General features: G+C 61.2%; 3 protein-coding genes across 9 annotated transcripts in view; 1 reads left to right on the forward strand and 2 right to left on the reverse strand.

Annotated features, from left to right (window-relative positions):
* The window catches only part of PPP1R12B (protein phosphatase 1 regulatory subunit 12B), a 168,355-nt gene extending 162,986 nt beyond the window's left edge, over nt 1-5,369 (reverse strand). For all 5 annotated transcript variants that reach the window (XM_060396798.1, XM_060396796.1, XM_060396795.1 and 2 more), the window contains exon 1: nt 4,980-5,369. In XM_060396798.1, coding sequence (XP_060252781.1) covers nt 4,980-5,264 — 285 coding nt within the window. In that variant the 5' untranslated portion in view covers nt 5,265-5,369. The remainder of the gene's footprint in view (nt 1-4,979) is intronic.
* Nucleotides 5,370-8,380: 3,011 nt separating this feature from the next.
* On the forward strand, nt 8,381-13,059 carry UBE2T (ubiquitin conjugating enzyme E2 T). 3 transcript variants are annotated; one of them, XM_027976029.2, is made up of 7 exons: nt 8,381-8,433; nt 9,395-9,673; nt 10,159-10,228; nt 11,311-11,416; nt 11,519-11,617; nt 11,741-11,818; nt 12,706-13,059. In XM_027976029.2, the coding sequence occupies exons 2-7, from the start codon at nt 9,565-9,567 to the stop codon at nt 12,829-12,831; spliced, it is 588 nt and encodes a 195-aa protein (XP_027831830.1). In that variant the 5' UTR covers nt 8,381-8,433; nt 9,395-9,564; the 3' UTR covers nt 12,832-13,059. The 3 variants fall into 3 exon arrangements, with proteins under 3 accessions (XP_027831830.1, XP_027831832.1, XP_027831831.1); XM_027976031.2 differs by having other exon boundaries at nt 9,506-9,673; XM_027976030.2 differs by having other exon boundaries at nt 9,525-9,673.
* Nucleotides 10,571-27,650, reverse strand: part of LGR6 (leucine rich repeat containing G protein-coupled receptor 6) — a 74,372-nt gene continuing 57,292 nt past the window's right edge. The window contains exons 12-17 of the mRNA XM_027976101.3: nt 27,561-27,632; nt 27,288-27,359; nt 25,754-25,879; nt 25,281-25,432; nt 22,153-22,233; nt 10,571-20,251 (exon numbers count right to left, since the gene is read on the reverse strand). Of these exons, the coding sequence (XP_027831902.2) occupies nt 19,026-20,251; nt 22,153-22,233; nt 25,281-25,432; nt 25,754-25,879; nt 27,288-27,359; nt 27,561-27,632 (1,729 nt within the window). The 3' untranslated portion in view covers nt 10,571-19,025. The remainder of the gene's footprint in view (nt 20,252-22,152; nt 22,234-25,280; nt 25,433-25,753; nt 25,880-27,287; nt 27,360-27,560; nt 27,633-27,650) is intronic.

The raw sequence follows: 27,650 nt of genomic DNA on the forward strand, positions 1-27,650 counted from the left end.
TGCAAGGAGATCCAACCAGTCCATTCTAAAGGAGATCAGCCCTGGGATTTCTTTGGAAGGAATGATGCTGAAGCTGAAGCTCCAGTACTTTGGACACCTCATGCCAAGAGTTGACTCATTGGAAAAGACCCTGATGCTGGGAGGGATTGGGGGCAGGAGAAGAAGGGGACGACCGAGGATGAGATGGCTAGATGGCATCACGGACTCGATGGACATGAGTTTGAGTGAACTCCGGGAACTGGTGATGGACAGGGCGTCCTGGTGTGCTGCGGTTCATGGGGTCGCAGAGAGTCGAACACGACTGAGCGACTGGACTGAACTGGACACGTAGACTGTAAACACGAACACTTTACACTGTGAAGATGAGAATAAGAAGGACTTTAAGTCTAATTTACCAAAGACCCGTCCAACCCGCTACCTGCGACAGAGCCACGCTTCACCCTCACACAGTGACGGCTTGGCTACCGTGAAACACAAGGGTTCTGGAGCCGGCATCGCAGCAGACAGCTCCTTTACGAGACTGCAAGCCGAGGCACAAAGCTTTGGCTAAGGAGCAAAAAAAAGCTGGTGGTTAGACAGCGTGTGTCTGTACTCCCCCAGCTCTCCCACTTCCCAATAAACCACCATAAAAATAAGCCTCATTTTCAAAGCTGGCTCTGAAGTGCACGACGGCGTCACGACTGGGGACGAGACTGGGAAGGCAAGGCCAGGTGGCCTCCTATGAAGCAGGCTGCGAGGTCAGCCACCAGAATGACTCAGCAGGCGTGCTCCGGAGCCACGGTGATGAAAACGCCGACAGGCTCTCTCATTTATGCCCAGATAGCCTTGGGCCCTAAGGTGAGCAGAATTCACCAACATACTGGGTAAGTCTCGTGGAACTGTAAGGGGAATAAATAAGGAAGTTGGAATAAAAGAGAAAAGGTTAGGAAGACAACTTCTATCCCAGGTATAAAATAAGTCACGGGCACGTGATGACAGCATAGTGACCATGGCCAAAACGTCTGCCCCGGAGTTTGAAAGCTGCCAAGAAAAGTGTACCTTAAAAGCTCTCATCGCGGGAGGGAAAGCTGGCTTTGCACGCTGACCAGAAGCAGAGGCGCGCACAGGAAACGGACACAGTGTCGAACGTCAGCTGCGGGGCCTCCCTGGCGGCCCCGTGGCTAAGAACCCGCCTGCCGACGCAGGGACGTGGGTTTGACCCCCTGGCCTGGGAAGATTCAGTGGCCGCGGGGCAACCAAGCCTGTGGGCCCAATTACTGAGCCCGGGCCCCACAAGAGACGCCACTGTGATGAAGAGGAGGACCCGCTCGCTGCGACTAGAGAAAGCCCAAACAGTAATGAAGACCCAGCACAGCCGTAAATTAAAAAATGGGAACACGGGTGGCTTCCATGAGGTCTTTAAACAACTCAATTTAAAAAAAGAATACACATCTTACTTTAGCATACAAATCGGCACACGGACATCCCATCTGGAACCGAAGCACAGGCCTCTCACCCTCGTCTCCTCCGTCTCACTGAACAGAAGCCGCTCTGCCGTCCTTCCTCACCTCTCCCTGCCTAGTCTCTTCCAGGGAAACAGATCCTTTTCATTCCACTCAGGACACGGGGGCAGACTGAGGCAGCTCTAGAATGACTGAGGCCACTAGGAGTTGAATTCCAGTCTGGGGCGACTCTGAGGCCACCAGGAAAGCATCCTTCTAGCCTTCTTGGTGTCGTCCAGATGGAGACCGGTCTTGAGCGCAGAGCCCCGAGGACCAGTATCAGCGTCCTCCCCACACCCGAAGACACAGCACCAATGGAATGCATTCTGGAGGAAGCGCAGGCACCCATTTTGACAAAGCCCAGAAAATCTTTCCAAAAGCAAGTGGCTGCCTCTCAGCAGCCCAGTAATTTGGCTGACGCAGGTCTACGAGCCTGTATCTGGCCCCAGAGGACCCAAGAGCATAACGCTAAGGACACGAGATTGGCGCTAATAGAAAACCTTACCACATAAACATGTAAAAAGAAAATGTTTCAAGTACCAGCCCACACTGAATTATAAGCCCACACTTGAAGCCCAAAAATATCGACACGTAAACGAAATGGGAATTCCTCTGTGAGCAAGCACGCTCTTCCAAGGGTTATGTAACTCAATTAACATCCTTTTCATTGACGACCCTGCATGCACACCAAATCTTAATTCATTTGCTCATGTCTAGTTGGTATGCATCAGTTTCCAAGGCTTTCACCAGAGCAAGGCTAACCTTCAAGAAACTTCTTATCCGGATCTATTTCAAGCATTACTAGCAGGCGCCCTGGAACTCACCTTTGACTCAAGCACCTCCTGGCAGAACCACAGGCTACCAGGAAAGAACTGTCTAAGTCGAAAGCAGGGTCCAGGCACCGCGCCCTGAGACACAGAGCGCCTACTGTAGCCTTGAGGGAGAAGAGGGGTCGGCCAGCGACGTCTGCTGGGGTTTCGTCCAGCTGGCCCAGAGGCCGTGGCCAAAATGTGGCCAGCAGCAATCATCCTGATAGATCACACCACACTTGCAGGCTGGTGGCTATTTTAGCTAAGTAACTCGGGCGAGCATGCCACTCTCCGCTTCACAGGACAGGCACGCGGACAGCTGATGGCCGTCCAGCCACTGGCAGTTCCAGCCCCACGTTTCGAAAACTCCTTTTAGGTCCCTTAAGAGTTCTTCAGGCCCTGGAGAAACACACTGTAACGCTATGGAAACGGACTAGGAAAAGAGTTCCTGAGCGAATAAAGGCCCCGTCTTGATTCAAAACAAAGCGACGGTCTGTTGTTTCCCCTCCGATCTTCAAGCAGCTTAGTCTGTGGATGAAATCTGTCAAGTGCTGAGTACACCTGGTCAACCCAGCTCGCCAGGAGCTCTGCAAGCAGGGAGCAGGATCATAAAGCGCATGCCGGCGCTTCAGAGAAAAGGCCGTGGCTGCCATCCCCTCCCTCTCCTAGTTTAGGAGATCACAGAATGTGAAGAGCACAGTAACTCAGAGAAGCTGCAAGTCACCGTCTAGGGTGCTAATTAACAGGGAAAGAGAGACTCCAAGAGGCCCAGTCTCAGGGCAAGGGGTCAGAAAGGCGGTCTCCTGGTGCGGGAAGAACCACCAGGAGCGGCCTCACGCTGGGTGCTGGTCTTGGGGCTCTGCTAAAACACGTGTGGTCGGGCCGGACTCAGCGGGCAGAGGCAGCTAAAAGAAATGGGGCCACTGAGTTATACTCAGAAAACTGCCTCAGTGAAGAACACGTGCGCTAGAGATGGCTTTCTATTTCTCTATCCTCCAGTATCCCTTCAAGTGGTTTTTTTCAGAATCTAGACCTCCCAAATACATCTGAAAAGTAAAAACGCACCCTCTCAAGGAGCTCAGAAATTTAAAATGCATGTGGCCCTCTTAGCATCCATCTTATACATATTCAGCTCCTTAATAGACGAAATATAAAGCTCTAGAGTTTAAATGTGAAAAATCTATGCCTAAAAGCAATTTCTCTCTCTTCTAATCCCATACAAGCAACAATTTTCTGAGCTTGAGACTCATCACCTAGAAAACGGTTATTATATCAAAAACAAACACCGACGTCAAAGGATAACTGCTGAGATTCACATGCGGTGAGACATAAAATAATTTTTAAACAGCAAAGAATTATACAAGTGTTTTCTGGGTTCCAAAATCACCACAGATGGTGACTGCAGCCATGAAATTGAAAGACACTTGCTCCTTGGAAGAAAAGCTATGACCAACCTAGACAGCATATTAGAAAGCAGAGACATTACTTTGCCAACAAAGGTCCGTCTAGTCAAGGCTATGGTTTCTCCAGTGGTCATGTATGGATGTGGGAGTTGGACTGTGAAGAAAGCTGAGCGCCAAAGAATTGATGCTTTTGAACTGTGGTGTTGGAGAAGACTCTTGAGGGTCCCTTGGACTGCAAGGAGATCCAACCAGTCCATCCTAAAGGAGATCAGTCCTGAATATTCATCGGACGGACTGATGCTGAAGCTGAAACTCCAATACTTTGGCCACTTGATGCGAAAAACTGACTCACTTGAAAAGACCCTGATGCTGGGAGAGACTGAAGGCGGGAGGAGAAGGGGATGACAGAGGATGAGATGGTTGGATGGCATCACCGACTCGACGGACACGAGTCTGAGTAAACTCCGGGAGCTGCTGATGGACAGGGAGGCCTGGCCTGCTGCAGTCCATGGGGTCGCAAAGAGTCGCTCGCGACTGAGCGACTGAACTGAACTGGTTGCTCTGTGAGGTGGGGCACCGTTCTGAGTGAGAAAACACGGATACAAGCAGAGTAAAGAGAAGGTCCTTTCCTCTGAAAGAAAGGACTGGAAACACGGCGAGCAGGCACGCTAAGCTCCTGGCCAGCGTGTTCGGAGAAGCGGCGAGACGCAGGCTCGAGTTATTTTTCAGAAGCGCTCTCATGCCAACGCACCCACTCGCACACAGCAGAAGGAGGAAATCGAGAAGGGTTAAGAGTGGGTGTCCAGCTCCGGGCCCCCTGAAATAACTGACGAAGCCCCACGTGGAGACGGAGGGTGGAGTCAGTCCTGACAGCGACACGGACCGCGCGGGCGTAAGATGGGCGCAGCGAAGGCGCCGGGGCCGAGCGCACACGGCGGTCCACGGCTGCGGCCCGGCCGGGGGCGCGTCGTTCCCGCGGGGCCGTCGGGGCGCGGGAAGGCAGGCGGCCCCGAGCATCACGCCAGGGCGCCCCGCAGGCGGCCTCTCGCCGGCGCGCCCGACGCGGGGCTGGGCCCGCGGTCACGAAGCCGCCCCCGGACCTTCGCAAACCCGAGGACGCGGCGCGGACCCAGCCCCGCTCCCGGGGGCACGTCGGCCGGCCTCCGCGCGGGCGCCGGGCGGGCGGCGCGGGCGCGCACCGGGGAGCACGGCGCGCACCGGGCCGGGGAGCGGGACGCCGCCGGGCCGCGCGGACCCCGGCTCGGCCACCCGCCCCGCGCGCTCACCTGGTGCAGCGCGGTCAGGCCGTCCACGTTGGCCGTGTCCACGTCGGCGCCCCGGGCCAGGAGCCGCCTCACTTCGTCGGTGTCCCCGCTGGAGCAGGCGGCCAGGAACACAGCGCCGTCCTCGAAGCGGACCCGCGGGCCCCCGCGCCGAGCCTGCGGCCCCGCGCCCGGCCGGTCAGCGGGCTCCTGCTCAGTCGGCGAGCCCCGCCAGCGCCGCAGCTGCTCGGCCCGCCGCGCCCGCGCCGACTCAGCCCGCTTCCCGCCCAAGTGCTCCAGCTCGGCCATTGCCGCCGCTGCCCCGGGCCGCCGCCGCCGCCGCCGCCGCCGCCGAGCGCCTCAGCCGGGAGCGGAGGGCGGAGTCCCGCGCGCAGCCATCTTTACTGCTCCGCTGCCCGCACGTCCCGCGGCCTCAGCACGCAGGCGCGGCGGCGCCCCGAGGCATCACGGGACTTGTAGTGGGAGCCCCTCGCGCGCCCCACCACCCTGCGCGCGCCCGGGACCGACCGGAACTTCAATTCCCTGGATGCACCCGGAAAGAGGCGGGGCCGGGCGGCTCCGGGCCTGGCAGCGGACGCGCGGGGTCACCTCTGCCCCGAAGGCGGGAGCTGTCCGCGGCCCGAGTCACCTCCGTGCGCTTCCAGCTAATCTCGGATCCCTAATTATAACGTCAGTCTTTTGAAGTGGAAAAAGAGACGGTTTCTATTGAGAAAAACTGGACGGAAAGGACTCGAAATTCTCGAAACCCTGCCCTGGTTGTAAATCCAGAGTTTTATTAACGTTGTCACTTAGAACGCGTTAACAAGGAGCCCTGAAAAGACCCTGGAAAGGATCCTCGCAGTTCATAGTGGGAATCAACAATCTGTGTATGACTTGAGAAGTTTTTCAAAATTTAAGTCATCTAAGTTTTTCCTTGAAACATCTTCCCCCAACAGAGGCTCTCTGGAAGTTCAGTTTAGTTGCTCAGTCCTGTACGACTCTTTGCGACCCCATGGACTGCGGCAGGCCAGGCCTCCCTGTCCATCACCAACTCCCGGAGCTTGCCCAAACTCTGAAAGTAAGCTTACGCAATAAACTCATACAACTGTTTACTATCATTAAACAAACATGATAGTCTATATTTCCTAAATATGGTAAAGAAAATAATACTGATACTTTATATACAAGTGGACAAATCCTGACAGTCCTGTATAAGTAAAACATAATTCTTGTTTTTTCTTCGTTTTATTGAGATGTAATTGACATTCAGCATGTGTAAGTTTAAAGTGTACAGCATAATGACGTATACATCATAATGACCGCAGTAAGCATGGGTCATCACATACTGATACAAAATTAAACAATGTATATTTTGTGATGAGAACGCCCAAGATTTACTCTTTTAACTTTCATATATAACATAGGGCAGTGTTAATTATATTTATCATCTTGGATATTATATCCGTATGTGTGCGCGCACACGCGCACGCAGGCAGCGCCTACTCAGTGGTGTAGGACTCTGTGACGCCATGGACTGTAATTATGTACTTATCTGATAACTGGAATTGGTACCTCCTGACCACCTTCCTCCAATTCCCCCAGATCTGTTCTCTTTCTCTGTAAAGACTTTTTGTTTGTTGAAGTATAGTTAAGCTATAAACGACAACAGTTCCTGGTGCACACAGTGGCATTTCAAAGCGATCACACTCCTGAGCCTTTAAATGTACCGAGTCCGCCAGTGACCATGCACACACATCCGGAAACTTTTATTAAATAATCCTTTCCCATTTAAAAAAAAAAAAAAACTACAAATTCGTGTGTGTGCCTGCGGGCGCTCAGTCGTGTCCGATTCTTTGTGACCCCATGGACTGCAGCCCTCCAGGCTCCTGTGTCCATCCATGGAAATTTCCAGGCAATAATACTGGAGTGGGTAGCCATTTCCTACTCCAGGGGATCTTCTCACTCAGGGATCCAACCCGAGTCTCTTGCATTTCCTGAACTGGCAGGTGGAATCCTTACCGCTGGTCCACTTCGGAAGCCCATACTCCATTCTTTAAAGCAATGGCACCTGTACAGTTTATGAAAAACTTTCAGCGTGGCCTCTGTTCTCGCCAGTTAACATACCCCCCTCTGGTGGACAAATAGAGACTGTACATTTCGCCCATGGGACTCTTTCTTTCTTTTCCCTGTTATCCCGTTTTTTCTGTGGTTCCCCAAACTACAGGTCTTTGCTTGGTTCATCATACCATCTCTCCTTTCCACCAGAGTTAGCATGGTGCCTGATTCGTCTAAAGGACGTGTTAAAGATTTCCAGGCTTCCCTGGTAGCTCAGCTGGTAAAAAATCCGCCTGCCATGCAGGAGAACCCAGTTCAATTTCTGGGTCAGGAAGATCCCCTGGGGACGGGATACGTTACCCACTCCAGTATTCTTGGGCTTCCTTGGTGGCTCAGCTAGTAAAGAATCAGCCCGCAATGCGGGAGACCTGGGCTCGATCCCTGGGTTGGGAAGATCTCCTGGAGAAGGGAGCGGCTACCCGCTCCAGTGTTCTGGCCTGGAGGGCTACAGTCCACGGGGTCGCAGAGAGTCGGACACGACTGAGCACAACACAGCCACAGCACGTTCTCAGAAAACCGCCGGAGGAAGGAGTTAACTTCAGTTCCGAAGACAGAACAGCAATTGCGACACAGTTATAGCTGAGGTGGAAAATAAGGAACCATGCTGAAGAGATCAAAATAGAAAGTATCAGTAGTAAGACAGGCAGCCAACTCCAGCGTTAAGACGGAAAACACGTCCCCGCAGTGAGTGGGCGCTGGCAGTAACTGCGGACCGACAGCTGACTGGACAGGAACGGGAGTCCCGTGTGGCTCGCGGCTCCCGGCGGGGCCCGCAAGCCCGGGGAGCACCGCGCGCCAGCGAGGCCGAGAGGACGCCCACGCCGCGGCCACCCGGAACCACGGCTACTCAACGCCGGTCTGGGCCGGCAGAGGTCCCGACTGGACCGCCCGCGGGAAGGTCCAGCAGGACCGGCCGCTCCTCCCGCTGCCGAGCCGGAGGCGTGGCGGGCGCGGCCCGATCGCGGCGGAGGCCCCAGCGCCGGGCGCCCCCAGTCGGAACCCCGCTCCGAACGTCCGGCTCCTCGGGCTCTCAGGTCTCACGGTCCTGTGGCGGCAGCCCCACCGCGCGAACACCCGGACGGCAGTCCGCTCCGGCACAGACCCTCCCGGCCCCTCCCAGCGCGCCTCCTCCCGGGCCAAGCGAGCCAAAGACTCGACGGTCCCAGCCAGCCGCGCTCGCGTTCAAAGCGCGGGGGCGGGGCCCGCCCGGAGCCCGGCCAATCGGAGGCTGCGCGCCTCCCGGGCGGCGCTCCGGACCAATCACAGCCTCCCGGGCGGAAGGCGGGGCAAGGCAGCGGCTGGGCTCGCGCAGGCGCGGTGCCGGCTGCTCGGGGCTGTTGCACTGCGGGGAGCGACCGCGCAGGTGAGAGAGGCCGCGGGCGGGCGGGGTGGCGGGGTTGGGGGCGCCTTCTTTCCGCCTGACTGCGGAGCCTCCTCTTCTCCGACTGTCGCTTGTAGAACGGACGCTCTGCATGTCTTGGCAGCGCGGTTGGCGCTCTGCCCCGGCCCGGCCCGCGCCCCACCGCCGCCCCAGCCGTTTCCCAGCCGCCACGCCCACCGGTTGCTCCCGGCCCCCCCCCCCCGACGCTCATTAATTGTTATATTTGTTGTTTTATCCTTGCTGATTCCCAGTGCCCGCTTACTGAGAGGAGCAGTCAGGGTCAGTGTGTAAACGGAGCTCAGTCGCTCAGCCGTATCTGATTCTTTGCGACCCCATGGACTGTAGCCCGCCAGGCTCCTCTGTCCGTGGGATTCTCCAGGCAGGAATACTGGAGCGGGTTGCCGTGCCCTCCTCCAGGGGAGCTTCCGGACCCACGGAGCCACGCAGCGTCTCCCGAGACTCCTGGATTGGCAAGAGGATGCTTTACTAGGAGCGCCACAGTGTATAACAGTAGTTAACTACCCAGGAAGATAACCGGGTCCCAGAGATGATATGATGGTCCTCAAGACGCGGATGAAGAAACTTGGAATAATTGACATGAATGGCTGTTGTAGTGATTAGTTCTAACATACTAATTTGCCTGTAGTATTGCTAATTCTGGGACTTCCTTGGTGGCTGAGTGGTAAAGAATCCGCCTGCCAATTCAGGAGTTGCGGGTTCCCATCATCTCTGGGTCAGAAAGATCCCCTGGAGAAGGAAATGGCAACCCACTCCAGTATCCTTGCCTGGAAAATCCCGTGGATGGAGGAGCCTGGCGGCCTACAGTCCATGGGCCGCAGAGTTGGACACGACTGAGCGACTTCGCTTTAGAACTTCAGTGTTTTGTTTGTAGAAACTTCTCATTGTTTTATACTTTATTTTTAAAATGTGTTTGCTTGAATAGATAGCACGAGGGAAAAAACTCAAGACTCCTCAAACAAGCAAGTGATGTGAGGGCTGTCTCCTTCAGTGAATTGAGCCGGCACTAGAATTCACTGCTGCTGACCCTTGGCAGGCACCCCTCTTCTCCCCAGGATCCCAGCCAGTGCAGACTGAGTGCTTCTGCCTGAGGTCATGCAGAGAACATCGCGTCTGAAGCGAGAGCTGAGCCTGCTGGCCGCGGAGCCGCCCCCGGGCATCACGTGCTGGCAGGACGGGGACCGGATGGAAGACCTGCGAGCACGTAGGTGTCACCCCAGGCGTGCGGGTCTCGAGCCTGTCCACAGTTGCGCGGGGATGTGAACACCATCTGTTCCTCCAAATAGGGCACAAGTGCATCTGCCTGCCTCGTTTGCTGCCTTTATAAAAGGTCTCCAGGGCATTTCTTCTTTGGCCTTTTACCCCACCTCTTGCTGATTTATTTCCGAGACCTGAGCATCAGCTCTGAAGCAGTTCAGCACCACGGTTACGTCACCTTTACGTATCTGTGAGGCCAAACCAGGCAGCACGTGGTCAGAACGCAGCCGGCCTCCCAGCAGGGCTGCAGGTATCTGTCGCCTGTGGCCAGATCTCCCACGTAGCCCTTGGGTGACACCAGCCCGGCCTGGCGCCTCGTGTGGGGGCTTGTCAGACCCTGAGAGCTGTCCCAGACCTAGCATCCCGTCAGGACCAGGCGGTGAGCTGCTTCAGGCACCCAGTTACCTCTTCACTGTTTCTTTTTCTTTCAAGAGATACTCGGTGGAGCCAACACACCTTATGAAAAAGGTGTTTTCAAGCTGGAAGTTCACATTCCAGAGAGGTCAGTGTGAGCTACATTCACATTTCCAGGCTAAACCAGTTGCTGGAAGACAGCAGTGTCGTGGAGCGTCGCGCACAGGGCTTACGGGGCCTGGATCTCGGTCCTCATCTCCTCAGGACTTCCTGTCACCTCCAGCACCTTCTCTTTGGAGTTCAATCTCTTTTTCTTAAACCTGGGTTAGATCACATCTAACACCACCTCCCCTACCCTGGGCTTACCGTTGCACTAACACACAAAACATTGTGGTAACACACTCGTCACTGCAGTAACACACACGTCACTGCGGTAACACACACGTCACTGTGGCAACACACACGTCACTGCAGGAACACAGACAGAAACTGACCACTCACACCCTGTTTAAGTGAATGGTTTTGGGGCGTGGATGCACTCCACTGTTGTCCAGCCACCCCAACCCATCCATCTCAGGAACTTTTTCTTTCCCAAGCGCCAGCCCTCTGTCCCCGCCCGGCCCCCGTGGCCCCGGCCCCCCGGCCTGTGTGGAGGCCCTGTTCATGCGCGTGTGCTGTAAGACTCTCATCAGGGGCAGTGGTTGTAGTTTGTGGTTTGTAGACACCTGTTCACAGGCCAGGTTTGTTACAAGTCCCAAGAGAAGCAGGTCAGTAATCCCAGGGATGTCAGTTCTGAGACACACAGGGGTTTTCCAAGGTGTGTGTCTCGCCAGAGAAAGAGTAACCAGGTGCAGTGTACAAATCAGCATTGGGCCCTGTTTTTCAAAATCCACCTGTAAAAACCTGCAGCCGAGACTGAGGAAGCCCGAGCGGCAGGTGAGACTGAGGGGTAACCTTTGTTTTTTTCATGGGTGTACTGACAATCTTGCAGCTCTATAGGAGAGGGACCTTATTCTTGGGAGATCATGCTGAAGTATTTCAAGGGCTAGGGACTTGATCCAGGTGGTGGGTGAAAGGGTTTTCAGTACTGTAAATTTTCATCATAAAAATTGGGGGAGAACAAAGCTTTGTCTCTCAAAGGTTGCTGTCCTAATCAGTCATCAGCAGCTGTTCGTAACCGTCAGCAGCAATATTCTAGTGAAACTTCCCTGTCCTCCTGTGCTGTCAAAGGTACCCGTTTGAACCTCCTCAGATCCGGTTTCTGACTCCAATCTATCACCCCAACATCGATGCTGCTGGACGGATTTGTCTAGACGTTCTCAAGTTGCCACCAAAAGTGAGTGGCGGGGGCAAGGTCGACCCTGTGGCCTCATGTGATTGGAGAAGCACATTCTTAGAGCTGCTGCCTGTCTGTCTGTCCATCTGTCTGTCTGTCTAGGGTTCCTGGAGACCATCCCTCAACATTGCAACCCTGCTGACTTCCGTTCAGCAGCTCATGGCCGAGCCCAACCCGGATGACCCGCTCATGGCCGACATCGTAAGTGCCCAGCCCACTCTCCCCATGTCCCATACGCTGTCCAGGAGGGGCGTGGGGCTGCCCAGCGTGGCGGCTGGAGCTGACAAGTCTTGTCTCTCTCCGTTTACTCTGCTTCCGTCTTAGTCCTCAGAGTTTAAATACAACAAGCCGGTCTTCCTCAAGAATGCCAGGCAGTGGACAGAGCAGCACGCACGGCAGAAGGTGGGATGTCTGGCAGCCCTGACTTTGCTCCTGCCTCTCGTCTGTTGCGTGTGAACGTGTCTGCGTTCGTACGAGAGTTTGTTGCGTGTGCCGAGTCCATGCTGTACCCAGGGGTGGCTGGTCGATCACCTGCGGCCGTCCTTGTAATCGTTGAGCAGATAGAGAACTCAGCCAGTCGGAGCAAGGGCTTCTGGGAGCCACCGTCCACTGAGGACCACCAGGCAGCTGGGGCCTCTTTGTGGGACTCAGGGAGGGGCAGGGGTGTGGGAGGGAAGGGAGTGGACGTGGAGGGAGGGAGGAGCCACGTCCCCAGTTCACATCGATAGTTCACTCACTGAACAAAGGAGACCCTTCAGGAGCAGAGACGGTGCTGAGCACGCATGGGTCTGCTGAGCCGTCCCCTCCTTGAGGCGGAGCCACGTAGCCCTTAGTGTCAGTAGGGGGAAGAGTCAACAGATAAACGGCTCAGGGGATGGGAGAGCAGCAGCTTTGGAGAGATGTCTGTCCGGGACGGGGCAACAAGGCCCCAGGAGAATGTTTGTTGTGAACCGTGTTCAGTGTGAACCCAGAAGTATGGTGTGAACCATGTTCGGTGTGAACCGTGTTCAGTGTGAACCCAGAAGTATGGTGTGAACCGTGTTCAGTGTGAACCCAGAAGTATGGTGTGAACCGTGTTCAGTGTGAACCCAGAAGTATGGTGTGAACCGTGTTCGGTGTGAACCGTGTTTGGTGTGAACCGTGTTCAGTGTGAACCCAGAGGTATGGTGTGAACCATGTTCAGTGTGAACCCAGAAGTATGGTGTGAACCGTGTTCGGTGTGAACCCAGGACGGTATGAACCATGTTTGGTATCAACTATGCTGTGCTTTCCCATCTGCTCCTCCTCAGGCAGGCGAGGAAGGGCCGCCTGGCAGCCTCCCCGAGGTGGGCAGCTCAGAGGGACCCAGCACCACGCAGAAGAGGAAGGCCGGGCAGCTGAGCGGTGGTGGAAAGAGGCTTTGCCCTGACGTTTAGGGATTGTCCTGGCCCGTCTTTGCCGGGATGGCCCACGTTGCCTCCATTTCTGGAACGTTTGCTCCGTATGTGATGACGTGCTCACTTCTGCGTCCTGTGAAACAGACCTTGTACGTTCATGTGCTCTGCTCTGCGTTGATTCTCTGAGAGTTATTTTATTTACCGTGTGCGTATTGATCTTAAAACTTGTAAGCCTGAAAAATAAAGTCATTTGACGTTGAAAACACATTCATCCTGAATGTGTGTCTGGGAGCAAACTGGCCAGAGAGCCATTCAGAAGGAGTGTCACGGTACTTGGAAGAGCCCTTTACTTTGCCAACCTGCCAGCATCACGCAGGACACTGAGGATGGACACGTGTCTGAAGGAGATGTAGAGAGAATTTGGTGCCCACCATGCTTCCAGAACTCTAGGTTTCAGAAGTCTCAGGCAGTGTGGGATTCAGGTCGTCGCCCTCCTGAGTGTTGCTTGCAGCCTTCTCTCTGGCTCACGTGGCTGGTCAGAACACTGTGGCGCAGCACAGAGCTCGGCAGACACAGCGACCGCCTGTGACGTGCCAAGGGGATATGATATTAGTGGGACAGTCAGGCGATGATCGCACAGATTCACAGGGCTCTTCACAACCCCTCGTGTCCCTGGCAGCTTCATTTGAGGGCAGGTACTAAGGTGCCAAGCTCTAGTCCCTGGCCAAGACTGGACAGGGCCCTGGGGCCCATGTTCACTGTTCTGTGCAGACGACGGGCAGGCGGTCCGGGCCCGCCGTCAACTGTCCTGTGCAGACGACGGGGCAGGCGGACCCGGGCAGAAGTCAGCTGAAGTGGAACGAGGTGCCGAGGCAGGGAGGCTCCACACCCCACTGTGTTGAGCCTGGTGGTCCCGGGCCAGGCCGGGCTCGGGGCACATAGAGGGCCCCTCGAGCCATTTCCCTTCCTCCACCGCGGAACCGCCCTGCGCTCACGGCAGCCTGCCTTAGGACACGGGCACAGTAACACAACGGCACCAACCGAAATGTGAATTTCCTGCGTGTCCCCACTTCATCTATTTCCAGCTTCTACAGAATTCTTGAAACCGCTTCTGGAAATCAGCTACCATCCTCTCATCGAGCCCAGGAACTCAATGCTCTCCTGCACTTGGGCACATGTGCCTCACACTGGGGCTTCCAGATGCCCTTAGGGGATCAACCAGGAAGCTTCACTTGTGAGAAGCGAACGGCTGGTGACGCCGGGCGGGCCGGGCGGGCGTCTGGACGGCTGGGTCGGGGGCTCCACTCACACGCGCTATCCTCACTCTCCCTCCTGGAGGGACCGCCAGCAACCATCGGGGCTGTGTGCTTCTCGTCCAAGGCGAGCGCCCGCGGCGGGAGACGCGCGTGCCGACGGTGCTGACGAGGGGCAGGCCAGGTGTGAAGCCAGATGGCCTTGGGGTCGTCATGGGAAAGCACAAGCCCCCTCTGCCGCTGGCCCCCAGCGGGTCTCAGCTGCCCTGCCGTCACGGCTGGAACCTCACCCCCTGGCCTCCAGCCCTGACCGTCTGCAGCGGATGCTTCTCGTAGCCGCAAGGTCTTCAGGTGACATATTAATAAAAGCCAGACTGTACCTCCTCCTGGAGCCCAGGAAAGCCCTGTCTCCTGTCCCCTGCCCACCAGCGCTGTGGGCTTCACCCCCTCGCCCGCACACACCGCTTCTCTGTAAGCCACGTGCAGCCACGCGGCCCCACCCGTCTCCACACACCAGGGGCCCTGCCGGTGCCTCCACACGGGACGCCTCATGCATCCCCTGAAGGGGACGCGGCCTTTTCTCGGTGGACCTCACACCCTGCACCGTCTGCTGGCGTGTCCACTCCACGGGCTGGGTCATGGCTACAGAGCCTGCGCCCTACTCACTAGAAACAGCAACGCCAGAAGTCACCAGAGGCCCCCATCTTGGAGTGCAAAAGCAGAGGGCACCCGGGCAGAGGACAGAAGATGGGGGAGGAAGGCCAGGCCCGCGCCCAGCCCAGGAAGGAGGGGGAGAAGGGGAGCAGGGATGTGGGTCCAGGAGACCTGGCCCGGGAAACCACCCGCCGGCGGGGGCCAGGGTCCTGCCCGAGCTCTGCACTGCCATCTGTCCTGCAGACGGTCAGGGCGGTTGTCAGGACTGGGTGGGGCAGGGCGAGGACAGCGGCCCCCACACGAGGCGCCAAAGCCCTGCTCTGCCGGGACGAGCAAGCCGAGTGGTCACCCGAGAGGCTGCGAGTCTGATCCCGCCTGCTGCCCACAGCAGGTCCACTCCTGGAAAAGGGACCACGGGGGTGCATGACGCGTGGCGAGGACCCACATCCAAGGGCGCGCACGGCAGCGCCGCAGGCAAGAGCACAACCTCAAGCAACCCAAGTGCCCGGGAGGGCGGTAAGCGAAGTGATGGCCCAGCCACACGGTGGGAAGAGAGCCACCGTCCTGCAGAAACCAGAGGGCTTCCTCTACGGATCTGCGCTGTGAGCTCAGACATGTTATTGGTGCAGGAAGAGACGCTGGAGCGAGGCAGAAGCAGAGCGCAGCAGTAACCAGCTGGGGTCTGGGGCCTTGGCAAGAGGAACAGGGAGGGGGACTGTCAGAAAGATGCGTGCCGTCGGGACACGCGCGTGCACTGCTCATCCGGAATAAGGAACAAACGGGGTTGAGGAGGAGCCTGCTTAGGGGGCCGGGGCACACACCCCCAATTTCAGAGCGGCTCACGCCCGCCCGCCCGGCACAGCCAGCCCCCGCCCACCCCGGCCCGTGCCCGCCTGCCCCAGCCCGCCCTGGAGCCGATGCAGTGCTCCCTGACAGCCCCTCCCAGCGCAAGGCTCGGGCTCGGCCCAGCAGGCACCAGTGCAGAGCCCGGATCTGAACCCATCAGGGCCTCACAGCCTCGCTCGTCCTCACCTGCTTAGAGGGGGCAAGCCATGAGGCTCGAAGGTCGGGTAGGGAGGTCGGCCCAGGGGAGCCCCAAACTGAGGCTCCGTAGTCACAGCCCTACACCCAGCCCTGAGGAGGGGTTTCCTGTGGTGAGGACAGAGCTGCCAGGGAGAATCGGCTGTGGCGGCCAGGGCCCTCGGGGGCACTGAGCGCCAGGCAGGACGTGCAGAGGCCCGGCCAGCAGGGGCCAGTGTGTCCCCCACCACGGCCCCCAGGACGGGCTCTGCTCTGCTCTGCGGACACCGTCTTGGAAGACGTCATCCATCCAAATAAATGCATTCACGTGCACTGGATTACTCGGCTTTTGATTTTTCGCTTGATCAATGATAGACTAATACATAGTCTTCCACTGACCACAGCAGAGAGAACCAAAGAGAAACACTCCAACTCACCAGAAAGCCGGCCAAGCACAAAGGTGACCTCACCTCTCGTTCTGGGTAAATGCGCAACACCTACGGGGGCTTCCCTGGGGGCTCAGGTGGTACAGAGTCCGCCTGCCGGTACAAGAGACGGAGCTCAGTCCCGGGGCGGGGAAGATGCCCTGGAGACGGGAATGCAATCCAGTCCAGTGTTCTGGCCTGGACAATCCCATGGACAGAGGAGCCTGACGGGCTACAGTCTGCTGCTGCTGCTAAGTCGCTTTAGTCGTGTGCGACTCTGTGCGACCCCACAGACAGCAGCCCAGCAGGCTCCCCCGTCCCTGGGATTCTCCAGGCAAGAACACTGGAGAGGGTTGCCATTTCCTTCTCCAATGCATGAAAGTGAAAAGTGAAAGTGAAGTCGCTCAGTCGAGTCTGACTCTTCGCGACCCCGTGTCGAGTCTGACTCTTCGCGACCCCGTGGACTGCAGCCTACCAGGCTCCTCCATCCATGGGATTCTCCAGGTAAGAGTACTGGAGTGGGGTGCCATCGCCTTCTCTGGATGGGCTATAGTCTATGGGGTCACAAAGATCCAGACACAACAGAACACATGTGTACACACACACACACACAATGTCTACAAGCCTTTTGAATAATAAAGACAGTTTGTGGCGAACACCTCCGACCAAAAGGTGGAGGCCTGGCCGACGCCCAGCTGGTGGGGAACAGCGCAGCTGGAAATGGAGCCACCCCGGAGCTGAGCGTGCAGCTGAAGCCCTGCCTCTCCCCCAGGAAGGGCTCCTCAGGGACAGGCCCCAAGTAGCAGCTCCAGCGTTGGGGGCTGGTGGGCACATGGAAGGGGCCTGGACTCTTAAGGCCATCTGTCCTGGGGCGTCTTGGAGGACTGAGAGGCCCGCCTGAGTCACCCCGTCTCTGCGCCGAACAGAGCTCCGGCTCAGCCCAGGCGGTGGGGAGACCTGGGTGCGCCTCCCCAGCTGAGCGCTGGCGGGGCCTGCCGGGCTGTGCTGTGCCCGGGCCTCCCTAAGGCACCGGGACAGCAGGTCTGCTTCAGAGCTGGCGGAGTCCAGGCTCCTCAGCTAGACTCGGAACAAGGTGCCAAACGTGCTGGCTCCACCGTGGAGCCTTGCTCCTCCACTCGCCCGCCTGGCGGCCGTGGCGACTCCTCCTGGGATTTTCACCAGGGGCCCAATGGGGGTTGTCAGGGAGATGAGACACCGGTCCCCCAGCCACGATACTCGAAGGACCTTTCCAGGGCCGCCCCAGGATCACGAGAGCGCCGGCGGGGTCCCTCTGTCCTGTCGGGACGTGGCAGACGGCGGGGTGCCCAGGACGGGCCACCCCGCCTCCCGAGCCCCAGCTCCCACTCCTCAGCCTGCATTTGGGGTGGGGGAGAGTGTGCCGGGAGCGCATAGGGACAGACACAACGTCCTCCCCCGTCTGGGGCACCCAGGAGCCCAGGCCTGTGTGACGCTTCCTGCCACCCAACACGTCACACGTGTCCCTGGGGCTGAGCAGCAGCTCCGGGCACCCCTGGGAGGGCAGGGCCGGGGACTCAGAGGGACAGCCGGGCTCATGGTAGAAGGCGGCAGGCGGAGAACCATGGGGAGGAGCTCGGAGCCGCAGGGGAGTCGGGAACCCTGCGTCTTCCGAGGGCGGAACTTTCTCTGGTGCCCGTGAGCTGTTCACCGCCCCCCCGCGGACCACGGGGCAACCCGCTCCACAGTGTTCTCGGGGCAGGACGAGAGAGGCAGGGGGGTAACATGTGGTTGAGCCCCAGCTCCCAGGAAGGGGGGCCTCTTGTGACATCAGCAGGGGTGCAGAAGGGGGCCCCTGGGAGAGACGGGGGCTCGTCTGTGAGGTGCTAGTAGCTGCTCGATGGAAACCTAACAAGTAACCCCAAGCTTACCGGTCAAGAACTGGGGATCTGGGTTAAAGCAGGTTCTCCCACCTCTTCACCGCATGGACCCGCTCCCCGGGTCTCTGAGAAAGGGGCACCAAGTCCTATTTTCCAAAACTGATTCTCACAGGGGTCTTGTGAAGGGTGCGTTCAGGGACCGTGGGGTGCAGCGCATGGAGCGGTCCCTGGCACCCCTCCCTGGCCTTCCTCTGAGTGTCCCCCCCAGCCTTTCCCTGTCCCCCACCCTGGCCCTCCTCTGAGTGTCCCCCCCCGGCCTTTCCCTGCCCCCACCCCGGCCTTCCTCTGAGTGTCCCCCCAAGCCTTTCCCTGTCCCCCACCCCGGCCTTCCTCTGAGTGTCCCCCCCGGCCTTTCCCTGTCCCCCACCCCGGCCTTCCTCTGAGTGTACCCCCCGGCCTTTCCCTGTCCCCCACCCCGGCCTTCCTCTGAGTGTCCCCCCCGGCCTTTCCCTGTCCCCCACCCCGGCCTTCCTCTGAGTGTCCCCCCCGGCCTTTCCCTGCCCCCACCCCGGCCTTCCTCTGAGTCCCCGCCCTCAGCCTTTCTCTGAGTCCCCCGCCCCGGCCTTCCTCTGAGTACCCCCCCTCCGCCCTTTCCCTGCCCCCCAACCCCAGCCTTCCTCTGCCCCCCCACCCCAGCCTTTCCCTGGGCCCCCAGCCGTCGCGCCGGCTCCTGGGCCACATGGGCGGCCCCCCGCCCCCCCGGTACAGTCTTCTGTTCCCTTCCTTTCCCTAAAGTGAGAAACGTCCAGACCTTGGGTCCTCAGCCTCCTCAAATGCGACAGAGAAGAGGCTAGAGCAGGACTGAGGGGAGACCCGGCCAAAAACCCACAGGCAGCGGCCTGGGAGGGAGGCGACCGGCAGGGTCAGGGGCGGGTCGTCTGCGCGGGTCACTCTGGGTTGCCCTGATTTATTTTACAGGCAGCAGCATCATCCGTGGAGGGGGCGGGCGGGAGTGGGGAGGACATTCAGACGCCTGAGGCCAAGCCGGACGACTGCCAGCCCCCGCCACCCGCCCGGGCCCGGCCTGCTGGTGAGGCCTTGGGATCCCCCTGTGCCCGTCCACCATCCCTGTCGGGCGGCTGCTGCCCAAACTGGGTTCCCTCCGGCTCTGCAACATGGCCGCCTTCCAGCTGGAGGCCCCCAGGCTGCTGGCGGGGGACGAGGGCCCCCGAGGGGAGGCCGTGGGTATCGGAGGCCTCGGAGGAGAGCTCCACGTCAGGGAAGGCCACCAGGGCCTGCGTGGAGTCGCAGGAGCTCGGCTCCCGCGGGCCGGCGCCGCCCAGGGCGAGGGGCCCCAGGCCCCTCAGGCAGGGCCAGAGGCGCCGCAGGTCCTCCCGGGAGTGGGGGCTGAAGAGCAGATAGAGCAGGGGGTTGAGGCAGGCAGGCAGCGGCAGCACCAGCAGCAGGACGGCCTTCACGGCCTCGGGGGCGACCGGCAGGAGGCCCAGCGCGGACGCCAGGCTCAGGAAGGCCACGGGGCAGTAGAGGAGCCCGTCGGCGAAGGTGAGCCAGGCCACGTGGCGCACCGCTGCACAGTCCCAGGCGGCCTCCAGCCCGGTGGCGGGCAGGCCACAGGAGAGCCAGATGCAGGCCAAGGCCGCCGCCAGGAGGCAGGCGGCGTGTAGCAGCACCAGCGCCACGGCGAAGCCCAGGGCGGCCGGCCGGCCGGCGGGCGGGGCATGGGGCAGGCAGAGCGGGGAGGTGCCGTACTCGCCCACCGAGGCCAGCGGCAGGGCGGCCAGCAGCCCCGCCAGAGCCAGGCAGCCCAGGGCCCCCGCGCGCACGCTGCCCGCGGCTGGCACCTTCCCGTGGGCCCGCACGCAGGCCGCAGCCACACTGCAGTGCGCCGCGCCCAGGCTCAGCAGCAGCACGGATGCCTCGGAGCCCAGCACGGCCAGGAAGCCCACCACCCGGCAGCCCGGGCCCGCCTCCCAGCGCGCGCCGAACTCAGCGAACCGGCCAAAGGTCAGTGCGTCGACGGAGGCGAGAAGGCCGCAGGAGAGGCCGGTCAGGGCGTTGGCGCCCGCAAGGGCCCCCACCACGAATTTGGCCGGGGGCAGCCGGCCGGGCCCAGCCGTGGAGAGGCTCAGCAGCACCAGCGCGTTGCAGAGCAGGGCCAGCAGCACGACGGCCCACACGGCCAGGCGGATGCCCCAGCTCTCGAAGAGATGCTCGCAGGGCTGGAAGGGACCTGTGGGAGAGAGGCAGACGCTAGCCGGGCCGGGCCGTGTGGCTCTGCACTCTGTCCCCAGCCTGGGCTTGGGCTCCGGTGCGCGGGGGCAGAGTGGACACCCGGGGAGCCTCTTCCCCCTGCGGCTGGGGGTGGACACAGGCCCAGGATCCAAGGAGCAGACGTGGGAGACACACACACACAGCACACACCGAGGCAGCAGAGAGTGGCCCTCCCCGTGGAGCAGCGTCCAGGAGCAAGGGCGGGACAGGCCGGCCTGGCGGAGTGGCCAAGCACCGCTGTGGGGCAGGCCGGGCCAACCCGCAGAGGGAGAGGGGTGGCCGGCTCTGCTTCTTGGGACGGTGCCACCCCAGCGGGGGGAGGCTCCACGGCCACACTCAGTGCCCCGGAGTCGGTCGGTGCTGGGGGCAAAGCACAGAGGGACAGGCAGCCCTCGGGTCTGCCCGCCGGGTCCCGCCCTGGGCAGGGAGGCCGGGCCTTTTCCCGCTCTCTCTGGGGGCCATCATCAAACCGCCCTGTCGCTTTGATTCTTCACTGCTCTGCCCTTGGACTCCTGTTCAATGCGCTGCCAGGAGGCCTGGGGCTTCGGGAGGCTTCTGTGCCCGCTACTTTTTAAACACTTTTTTCTGATCATCAAATAATAGATGGTAATTGTAGAAAAATCGGAGCACAGAACATGGAGAAGCTGACACTGCTCATGAGAGAAGCGTTTCGCTGGTTTTCTACCAGTTTAAAGCATACGTATACATACAGATCTTCAGCTCATTGGGACTTCACTGCATATAGTTCCTTATTCTTTTTGCTGGAGTATTATCGTGCGCGCTCTCCCGGGTCGCTATGCTCCTCAGACACCTACGCTCCTCGGGCCTGCGGCACCGGCTACTGGGAAAGCCGGAGCCGGTCTTCACGCTCGTAACGAGCATCACCACTGCGGGCTTCGGGGCGGAGCGGCCGCGTGAACCGGAGCAGCCCCTCCGGGTGCGCTTCCCGCCGCGGGCACGGGGGGGCGCGCGGCGGGCACGGGGGGGGGGCGCGCGGCGGGCACGGGGGGGGGCGCGGGCGCGGCTGCGGGCCGGGTGGGGACGCCGCCGCCCCCTGCTTGCTCGCCCCCAGGCGGCCCGCGCCGCACCAGCGGGGCGCTCTGTTCCCGGACATTTAGGGGAGACTGAAGCCGGCGTCAGCCGTCAGGAACGGTGCTGCTGGAAGGGGCCCGCGGGGACACCTGGAATTCCGGGGCCCAGGGCGCTCCATCCCGCGCGCCGCTGGGAGGGAGCGGGGAGGGGGCGCAGGGTCCAGACGGGCCAGCGGCCCCTCAGCCCTCCCTGAGCACAGGGCTCCGCTGAGAAGCCTCTCCTCCTGGCGGTGGGACCCACGAGGCCTTCCTTCTCAAGGGCTGTGGACCGCGCTGAGCCGCACCTAACCCTGCGCGCTCACAGACACCGACAGCCCCACCAGGTGCAGCGCTCACACCAGGACGGTGGCCACGGCATAAGGGGCCGCCACGGCATAAGGGGCCGCCACGGCTCTGAGGACTGGCCTCACGGAAGCGGGAACCAGCCAACCAAGGAGCTGAAGATTAACGGCACTTAAAACAATGACAGAGATGCCGGTCAGACCCCTGACGGCCAGTTTCAAGATGACCGTCAGAGCTGACGGCGCTGCCTCAGGCAGACCCCTCCCTCCGCCTATAGAAGCTCTTGCCCGCAGGTCGATGTCCGGGGGAGCTCAGCCTTTGGACACCAGTCTGCCGTCGCCCAACCACCCTGGTTGCCAGCCTCCGAAATAAACTTTCCTTTCCCCCAGCCTTGCCCCTCGAGTACTGGCTTTTGAGCAGTGGGACCTCACTTTCTGAAGCGGCCCTTCCGCAGTGCCTGCCCTCCCCACCCGAGGCGCCCTCTCACCTGGAGCAGGGCTGCACTGGACAGCGGGCTGGGGCCTGGGCTCCTCCACGTCCAGCTGGAGCTCTTCCGGGTCCAGATCATCTGAGGAGAGCGGACAGGGGCTCAGACCTGCTCTCGGTGTGGGTCAAGCCCGCCTTTCCCCAGACGCCCACCCCGGAGACGTCTGCTGGGCACAGGGCACCCCGGTCGCCCCGGGGGAAACCCTCTTCGCCCGTGGCTCCTCCGCCTGTGGTCCTCCACGCCCGAGACCTGCTCCTGCTCGGACTCAGGGAGCATCCGTATCGTGGGCAGCTGGGCAGAGTCTGAGGAGGCTGCCCTAACTCTGGGGGCTCTGTACGCTGGCCAGGACTCCGCGTCCAGCTGGAGACGCCACACACGGAGCGGGACAGAGCAGCGAGCCGGACGTGCTGCAGGGCGTGGGCCAGGCCCGGGCAGCTGGGAGGAGCACTCGGGAAGGGCAGGGCGAGGGGAGGAATGCTGGCCTCAACGTGTGCAGCCTGAGGGAACCACGCCACCCTACTGGCTGAGAGCCCCACGGCAAAACCAGCATCGGCGGATGGATCGCAGGAGGAGAACCATGGTCCCGATGGACAAGCCCCCAGATCAGAGTCACGTCAGGGGCGCGGTGCCCACATGAGCCCAGGGCTGGGCACACGCCGGGGGGCGTGGACAGGACAGCCCTGCTCTCGGCGGTTGTGGCTCCATGCCCTCGCCGGGCGGCTGGGACCACACGCCAGTTCTCGTCCTCCAGGCCCGTGCCCGCTGACTCCACGTCCTTGCAGCCGTGGGGGCCAGGGGCCCTCCGGCGCTGCTGCGCAGATGAGGTGAGGACGCTGGCCAGGGTGTGACAGGGCCAAGTTCAAAGCCAGCCTCGCTGGGCCCGAGCCCAGACGCTGGACTTTCCCCACCAGGAGCTGGTTTGGGGGACCGTTGGGGGGCTTTATAGGCGCAGGAGGTGGGGGGAGCAGTGGCTGAGGAGCCTGCAGCAGAAAGCCGTGCGTGAGAAGGGGTGCGTCCCTGCGGAGCTAGCGGCCGGGCCAGGTCATGCTCGTGGCCCCTCAGCTCTAAGTCTAGGCTCTGCGATTCTGCTTGTCCGAGAAAACAGGGTCAGAAAGCCAAATCCCGTTAAAGAGACTCCGAGACACGCTGGGTTATCTCCACTGTTCACTCTCCCACTGTCTCTTAAACCAGGGCCTGGAGTGTCCTAGGGGGCAGACATCTCAGGAGCCATGAACTCTTTAAGGATACTGAAGTGATAAACAAACGATGTAAACCATTTTATAGATTATTAAGGCGAAATCCTGTTTTGAAGTGATAATTCATCACTGGAAGAGGTTTTTGTTTTTTGTTTTTTTTTCCTGGCCAAGTGGCTTGTGGGAATCTTAGTTTCCTGACTAGGGATTGAACCCGGGTCCCTGGCAGTGAGAGCTGAGTCCTAATCATGAGACCTCGAGGGAACTCCTGAAAGACTTTGTCTTAGGAACAAGAATCTGGTTTCTGGAATTGGACTGGACAAGGTGAAGGAGCCAGGTGAGCGCACCCTCAGGTCCGGGCCAGGCCAGGCGGGCGGCCGGGTCACACCAGTCCCCGCCTCTGGCTCAGGGCTGCCATCCTTCGTGGAGCCTCGCTCCTGCTGCAGATGGGAGTCGTTCCCAGCAGGCCGGGGGCCGGGCAGTGCCCACAGCCTGGTGGTCCACCCCTCACCACCTTTCCCACTCTGCAGAGGCGCTCGGGGATGCCTAAAGGAAGCGCAGGGGAAGCCGGAGGGCTCTGGCCAGGGTTGGCGGTCACAGTACAGCTACTGACCGAGGGGCCAGTAAAGCCCCTGTGGCCGTGGCCCGGGTCCTGCCCCTTCTTGGCTCCGTGGACCCTCAGGAAGGGGACCCTGCCCAGCTTCCCCTACCATCCTGATGCCTGTGGTTTTCCAAGACCTCAACCTGGTGGAAAGTTACACCTCGAGGAAGGCAGGACCCTCATGGGCGGATGGCAGACGCCCTGGGGACGCATCTGCTGGGCCAGCGCCGGCCGTCCACCCGCCCAGGAGGCTCTGCACTGCCACCACCCAGGCTGGCCTCCAGGGCTCCTGGCTACACGCCTGCATGTTCCCGCCTGCGTGTTCCCCTCTGAGCAGGACCCTGGGCGCATCTGCGGTCTCCCCGGTCTGTGGGGTGCGAACACTGCTCCCGCTTTAAGGATGAGAAACAGAGGCTCCAACAGGCCTGCAGCGGCCTGGCCTGAGAGCCGCCTCATCCAGTTAGAACCCGGCCGTCTGCTCGGTCCTGGACGCTCTCTCACAGTGGTGGTGGTTTAGCCACTCAGTCACGTCCGACGCTTTGTGACCCCATGGACTGTTGCTCCAGGCTCCTCTGTCCATGGGATTTTCCAGGCAAGAATACCAGAGTGGGTTGCCATTTCCCTCTCCAGGGGATCTTCCTGACCCAGGGATTGAACCCATGTCTCCTGCGCTGCAGGCAAATCCTTAACCTCTGGGCCCGCAGGGAGGCCTCACCCACGGTTAGACCTGGCTCTTCTGCTTCGCTTCTGCACTGCCGTGCAGTGAGGAGGGGGCCCAGCCCTTCCCTCCTGCTCCGGATTCCGCCTGCGCTCTGCAGCAGGCTGCTAGCCAGGGAGGCCCTTCTCTCCTCCCGTCATCCGAGAGCCCAGCCCGCAGGCGGTCCTGTCAGGGTGAGGGGTCACTCCTGCGAGGCCAGAGCACCGGGGCCCCTGTAAGTCACCGGGGAGACTTGCCGGGGACGGTGTTTGGCTCTGGGAACGGCATGAGGGGACTTTCTCTGGAAACAGGCTAAACTGAATTAATGAAACCGTGCTTGGCTATAGCTGATGGAAAAGGGCTGCCTGCTCTAAGAACGCCCTGCGAGGTGGGAGTGGGGCGCCGTGGGGGCACTGTGGCCCACAGGGGGTGTGGACAGGCAGGGCTGTGATGGGCATGGCTCTGAGAGCCCAGGGGCTGCAGAGGGCTCACGGACCCCTCCCCAGGCCTTGGAGACGGGCCGGACAGAGGCGGTTCCCCCTGCCCCGGGTCCTGGAGCCCTGCCGCTCCCTGCGGGCCCACCCACCCCCTCCCAGACCCCCTCCCCGTCGCCTGCGTCCCGGGGCAGGTCACTCACAGCGGCTCTCGGCCTGGTCGGCCAGTGTCCGCCTGGGAGGGTCCTGGGCGTCGGGGGGAGGGTGCTGGAGCCCCCGCGGCCCCGAGGCTGCAAAGAAGCCGGGGCAGCCGCTGTAGGCGCAGCACTGGTAGGCGTAGGGCACCTCCAGGGTCCTGGGGCGGGGAGACCGACGCCTGAGCCAGACCAGGACTCTGCCCGCGCCTGCCCTCCACCCGCCAGGGCCCCACGGGCAGCCTCCCAGCCCCTTCCCACGGCCCGGCGGCCCCTCCCGCCTCCTCTCCCGGCCCCCGACACGGCCCAGCCAGGCCGGGCACCTTCCCCTCGTCTTGCGTCTATCCTCGCCAGGGTCCCCCAGGGCTGGGGCTGGGGTGGGGATGCTAGCCACGGGCTCGGTCTGGGCCAGACTTGGGGCCTGCAGGCTGCTCCTGGGGCGAGGCCCGGGGTGCCCCCGCCCTGGGGCCGGGCAGCCTCACCTCAGTCTGGGGAAGCTGTCCTTGGGGAAGGCCTGGGACAGGGCGCTGTTCCCTCGGAGCTTCAGGTGCACCAGGCCCCCCAGCCCGGCCAGAGGCAGCGCGCTCAGCTGGTTGTCCGTCAGGTCCCTGGACAGCGGACATGACCAGTTTCCAGTCAGCGGGAGGCTGGGGCGGGCTGTGCTGCGGCATGGACAGGTGCCCAGGCAGAGAGGCCACAGACGCCGGGCAGAGGTGGCGGGGCGGCAAGGGCACTCGCCTGGGGCCGCCTACCTGCGGGGCTGCCGGAGGGGCGCCCCGCCATCCCCCCCGGGCACCACACCTGTGGGCCCCACCGTGTCCCATGGGAGCCCCGACCCCTCCCCAGGGGGTCCCCTGCTGTGCTGGCCTCGCCCCTGCACCCCAAGGACCCAGGGGCCAGAGCTGGGAACAGGGCGGACTGACTGGCCACACCCAGGCCTTCGGCCACCCGCTGTGTTTCAGGGTCAGCTTGGGAGCCAGAGGCGAGGATGCCCACGGCTCCCCCAGAGAAACATCAGAGGAAGCCAGACGTCCACTCCAGACAGCGCGGCCACAGGCCGTGCGGCATGGAGACCGGCCTGGGCTGGCCAGCAGGAAACCTGGCCCGTCACTGTCCCCGTGAAGCCAGGGGGTCGCGTCTGCCGGAGCCTGAGCAGCCTCACCTTTCAGATGAAGATGCCGCCCCACACTGACGGGGGGATGAAGATACCATGCCCCCCACTGCCCAGGCGGGTGCAGATACCGCCCCCCACCCCACTAAGCAGGGGGATGAAGATACCACGCCCCGCCCACCCCACTAAGCAGGGGGATGAAGATACCGCCCCCCCACTGCCCAGGCGGGTGCAGATACCGCCCCCCACCCCACTAAGCAGGGGGATGAAGATACCACGCCCCGCCACTGCCCAGGCGGGTGCAGATACCGCCCCCCACCCCACTAAGCAGGGGGATGAAGATACCACGCCCCGCCCACCCCACTAAGCAGGGGGATGAAGATACCGCCCCGCCACGGCCCAGGCGGGTGCAGATACCGCCCCCCACCCCACTAAGCAGGGGGATGAAGATACCGCCCCCCACTGACCAGGGTGCTGCTGAACAGACGGGCGGGAAGCCGGCTGGGAGTGTGGCCTGGGGCCCAGAGCGCGGGGCCATGAGCACTGGGGACCCTGAGTCCCGGCCCCGTGAGTGAGGCCCCCGACCTGGGCGTGCCCATGCGGCGAGGGGCAGGGCTGCAGGGTCGCTGGCGGACATGCCTGAGGACGCAGCGGAGGCCCCCAGTATCCCTCCCGCGCTGACGCACATCCCGGCTCTTTGGGGGACCCCCACTCTGCAGCCCCAACCCCCACGTTCTGCGCCCCCCCGCCTGGGGCCCGAGGCAGCGTGTGACCTGCAGGGCTCACAGAGGGGGCTCCTTAGGTCAGAGCCAGGCCCCCCAGTGTGCATCCCACACCCACAGGCGACCCCCCTGGGCTGGGCCTTCCCCACCGCGGGCAGCACCCAGGAGGAGAGCCGCACTCACAGCTTGACCAGGGAGCGCAGGGTCGCGAAGGCCTCAGGGTGGATGGATCGGATGGTGTTCCAGCTCAGGTCCCTGTGGGAGAGAGGACGTGATGAGAGGGAGCACACACGCGGGGGACCCGTCATTCTTGCCCTGGGGTGCGGGGGTGCAGGGAGGCCCTGGGGTGCTCACAGGGTGCAGGCGTGCAGGGAGCGCCCTACTCAGAGCGATCACAGGGAGGCGGGTCCCCTACTCACAGAGGTCGCGGGGGGGGGGGGCGGGCCACCTACTCACAGGGATTGCAGGAAGGTGAGCTCACGGAAGGTGTCGGCTCTGACTTCCCAGATGCGGTTGTGCTGGAGGCCGCTAGGGCAGCAAGAGGCC

This window comes from Ovis aries, chromosome 12 (genome assembly GCF_016772045.2).
Source record: "Ovis aries strain OAR_USU_Benz2616 breed Rambouillet chromosome 12, ARS-UI_Ramb_v3.0, whole genome shotgun sequence".
Classification (NCBI taxonomy): Eukaryota; Metazoa; Chordata; class Mammalia; order Artiodactyla; family Bovidae; genus Ovis; species Ovis aries.

What these genes read in the sequence shown, in the direction of transcription:
- UBE2T (XM_027976029.2), top strand. Translation starts at nt 9,565, where the DNA reads ATGCAGAGAACATCGCGTCTGAAGCGAGAGCTGAGCCTGCTGGCCGCG. An exon ending in GATGGAAGACCTGCGAGCAC is followed by an intron (nt 9,674 to 10,158) that starts GTAGGTGTCACC and finishes TTTTCTTTCAAG; the next exon opens with AGATACTCGGTGGAGCCAAC. An exon ending in AGCAGCACGCACGGCAGAAG is followed by an intron (nt 11,819 to 12,705) that starts GTGGGATGTCTG and finishes GCTCCTCCTCAG; the next exon opens with GCAGGCGAGGAAGGGCCGCC.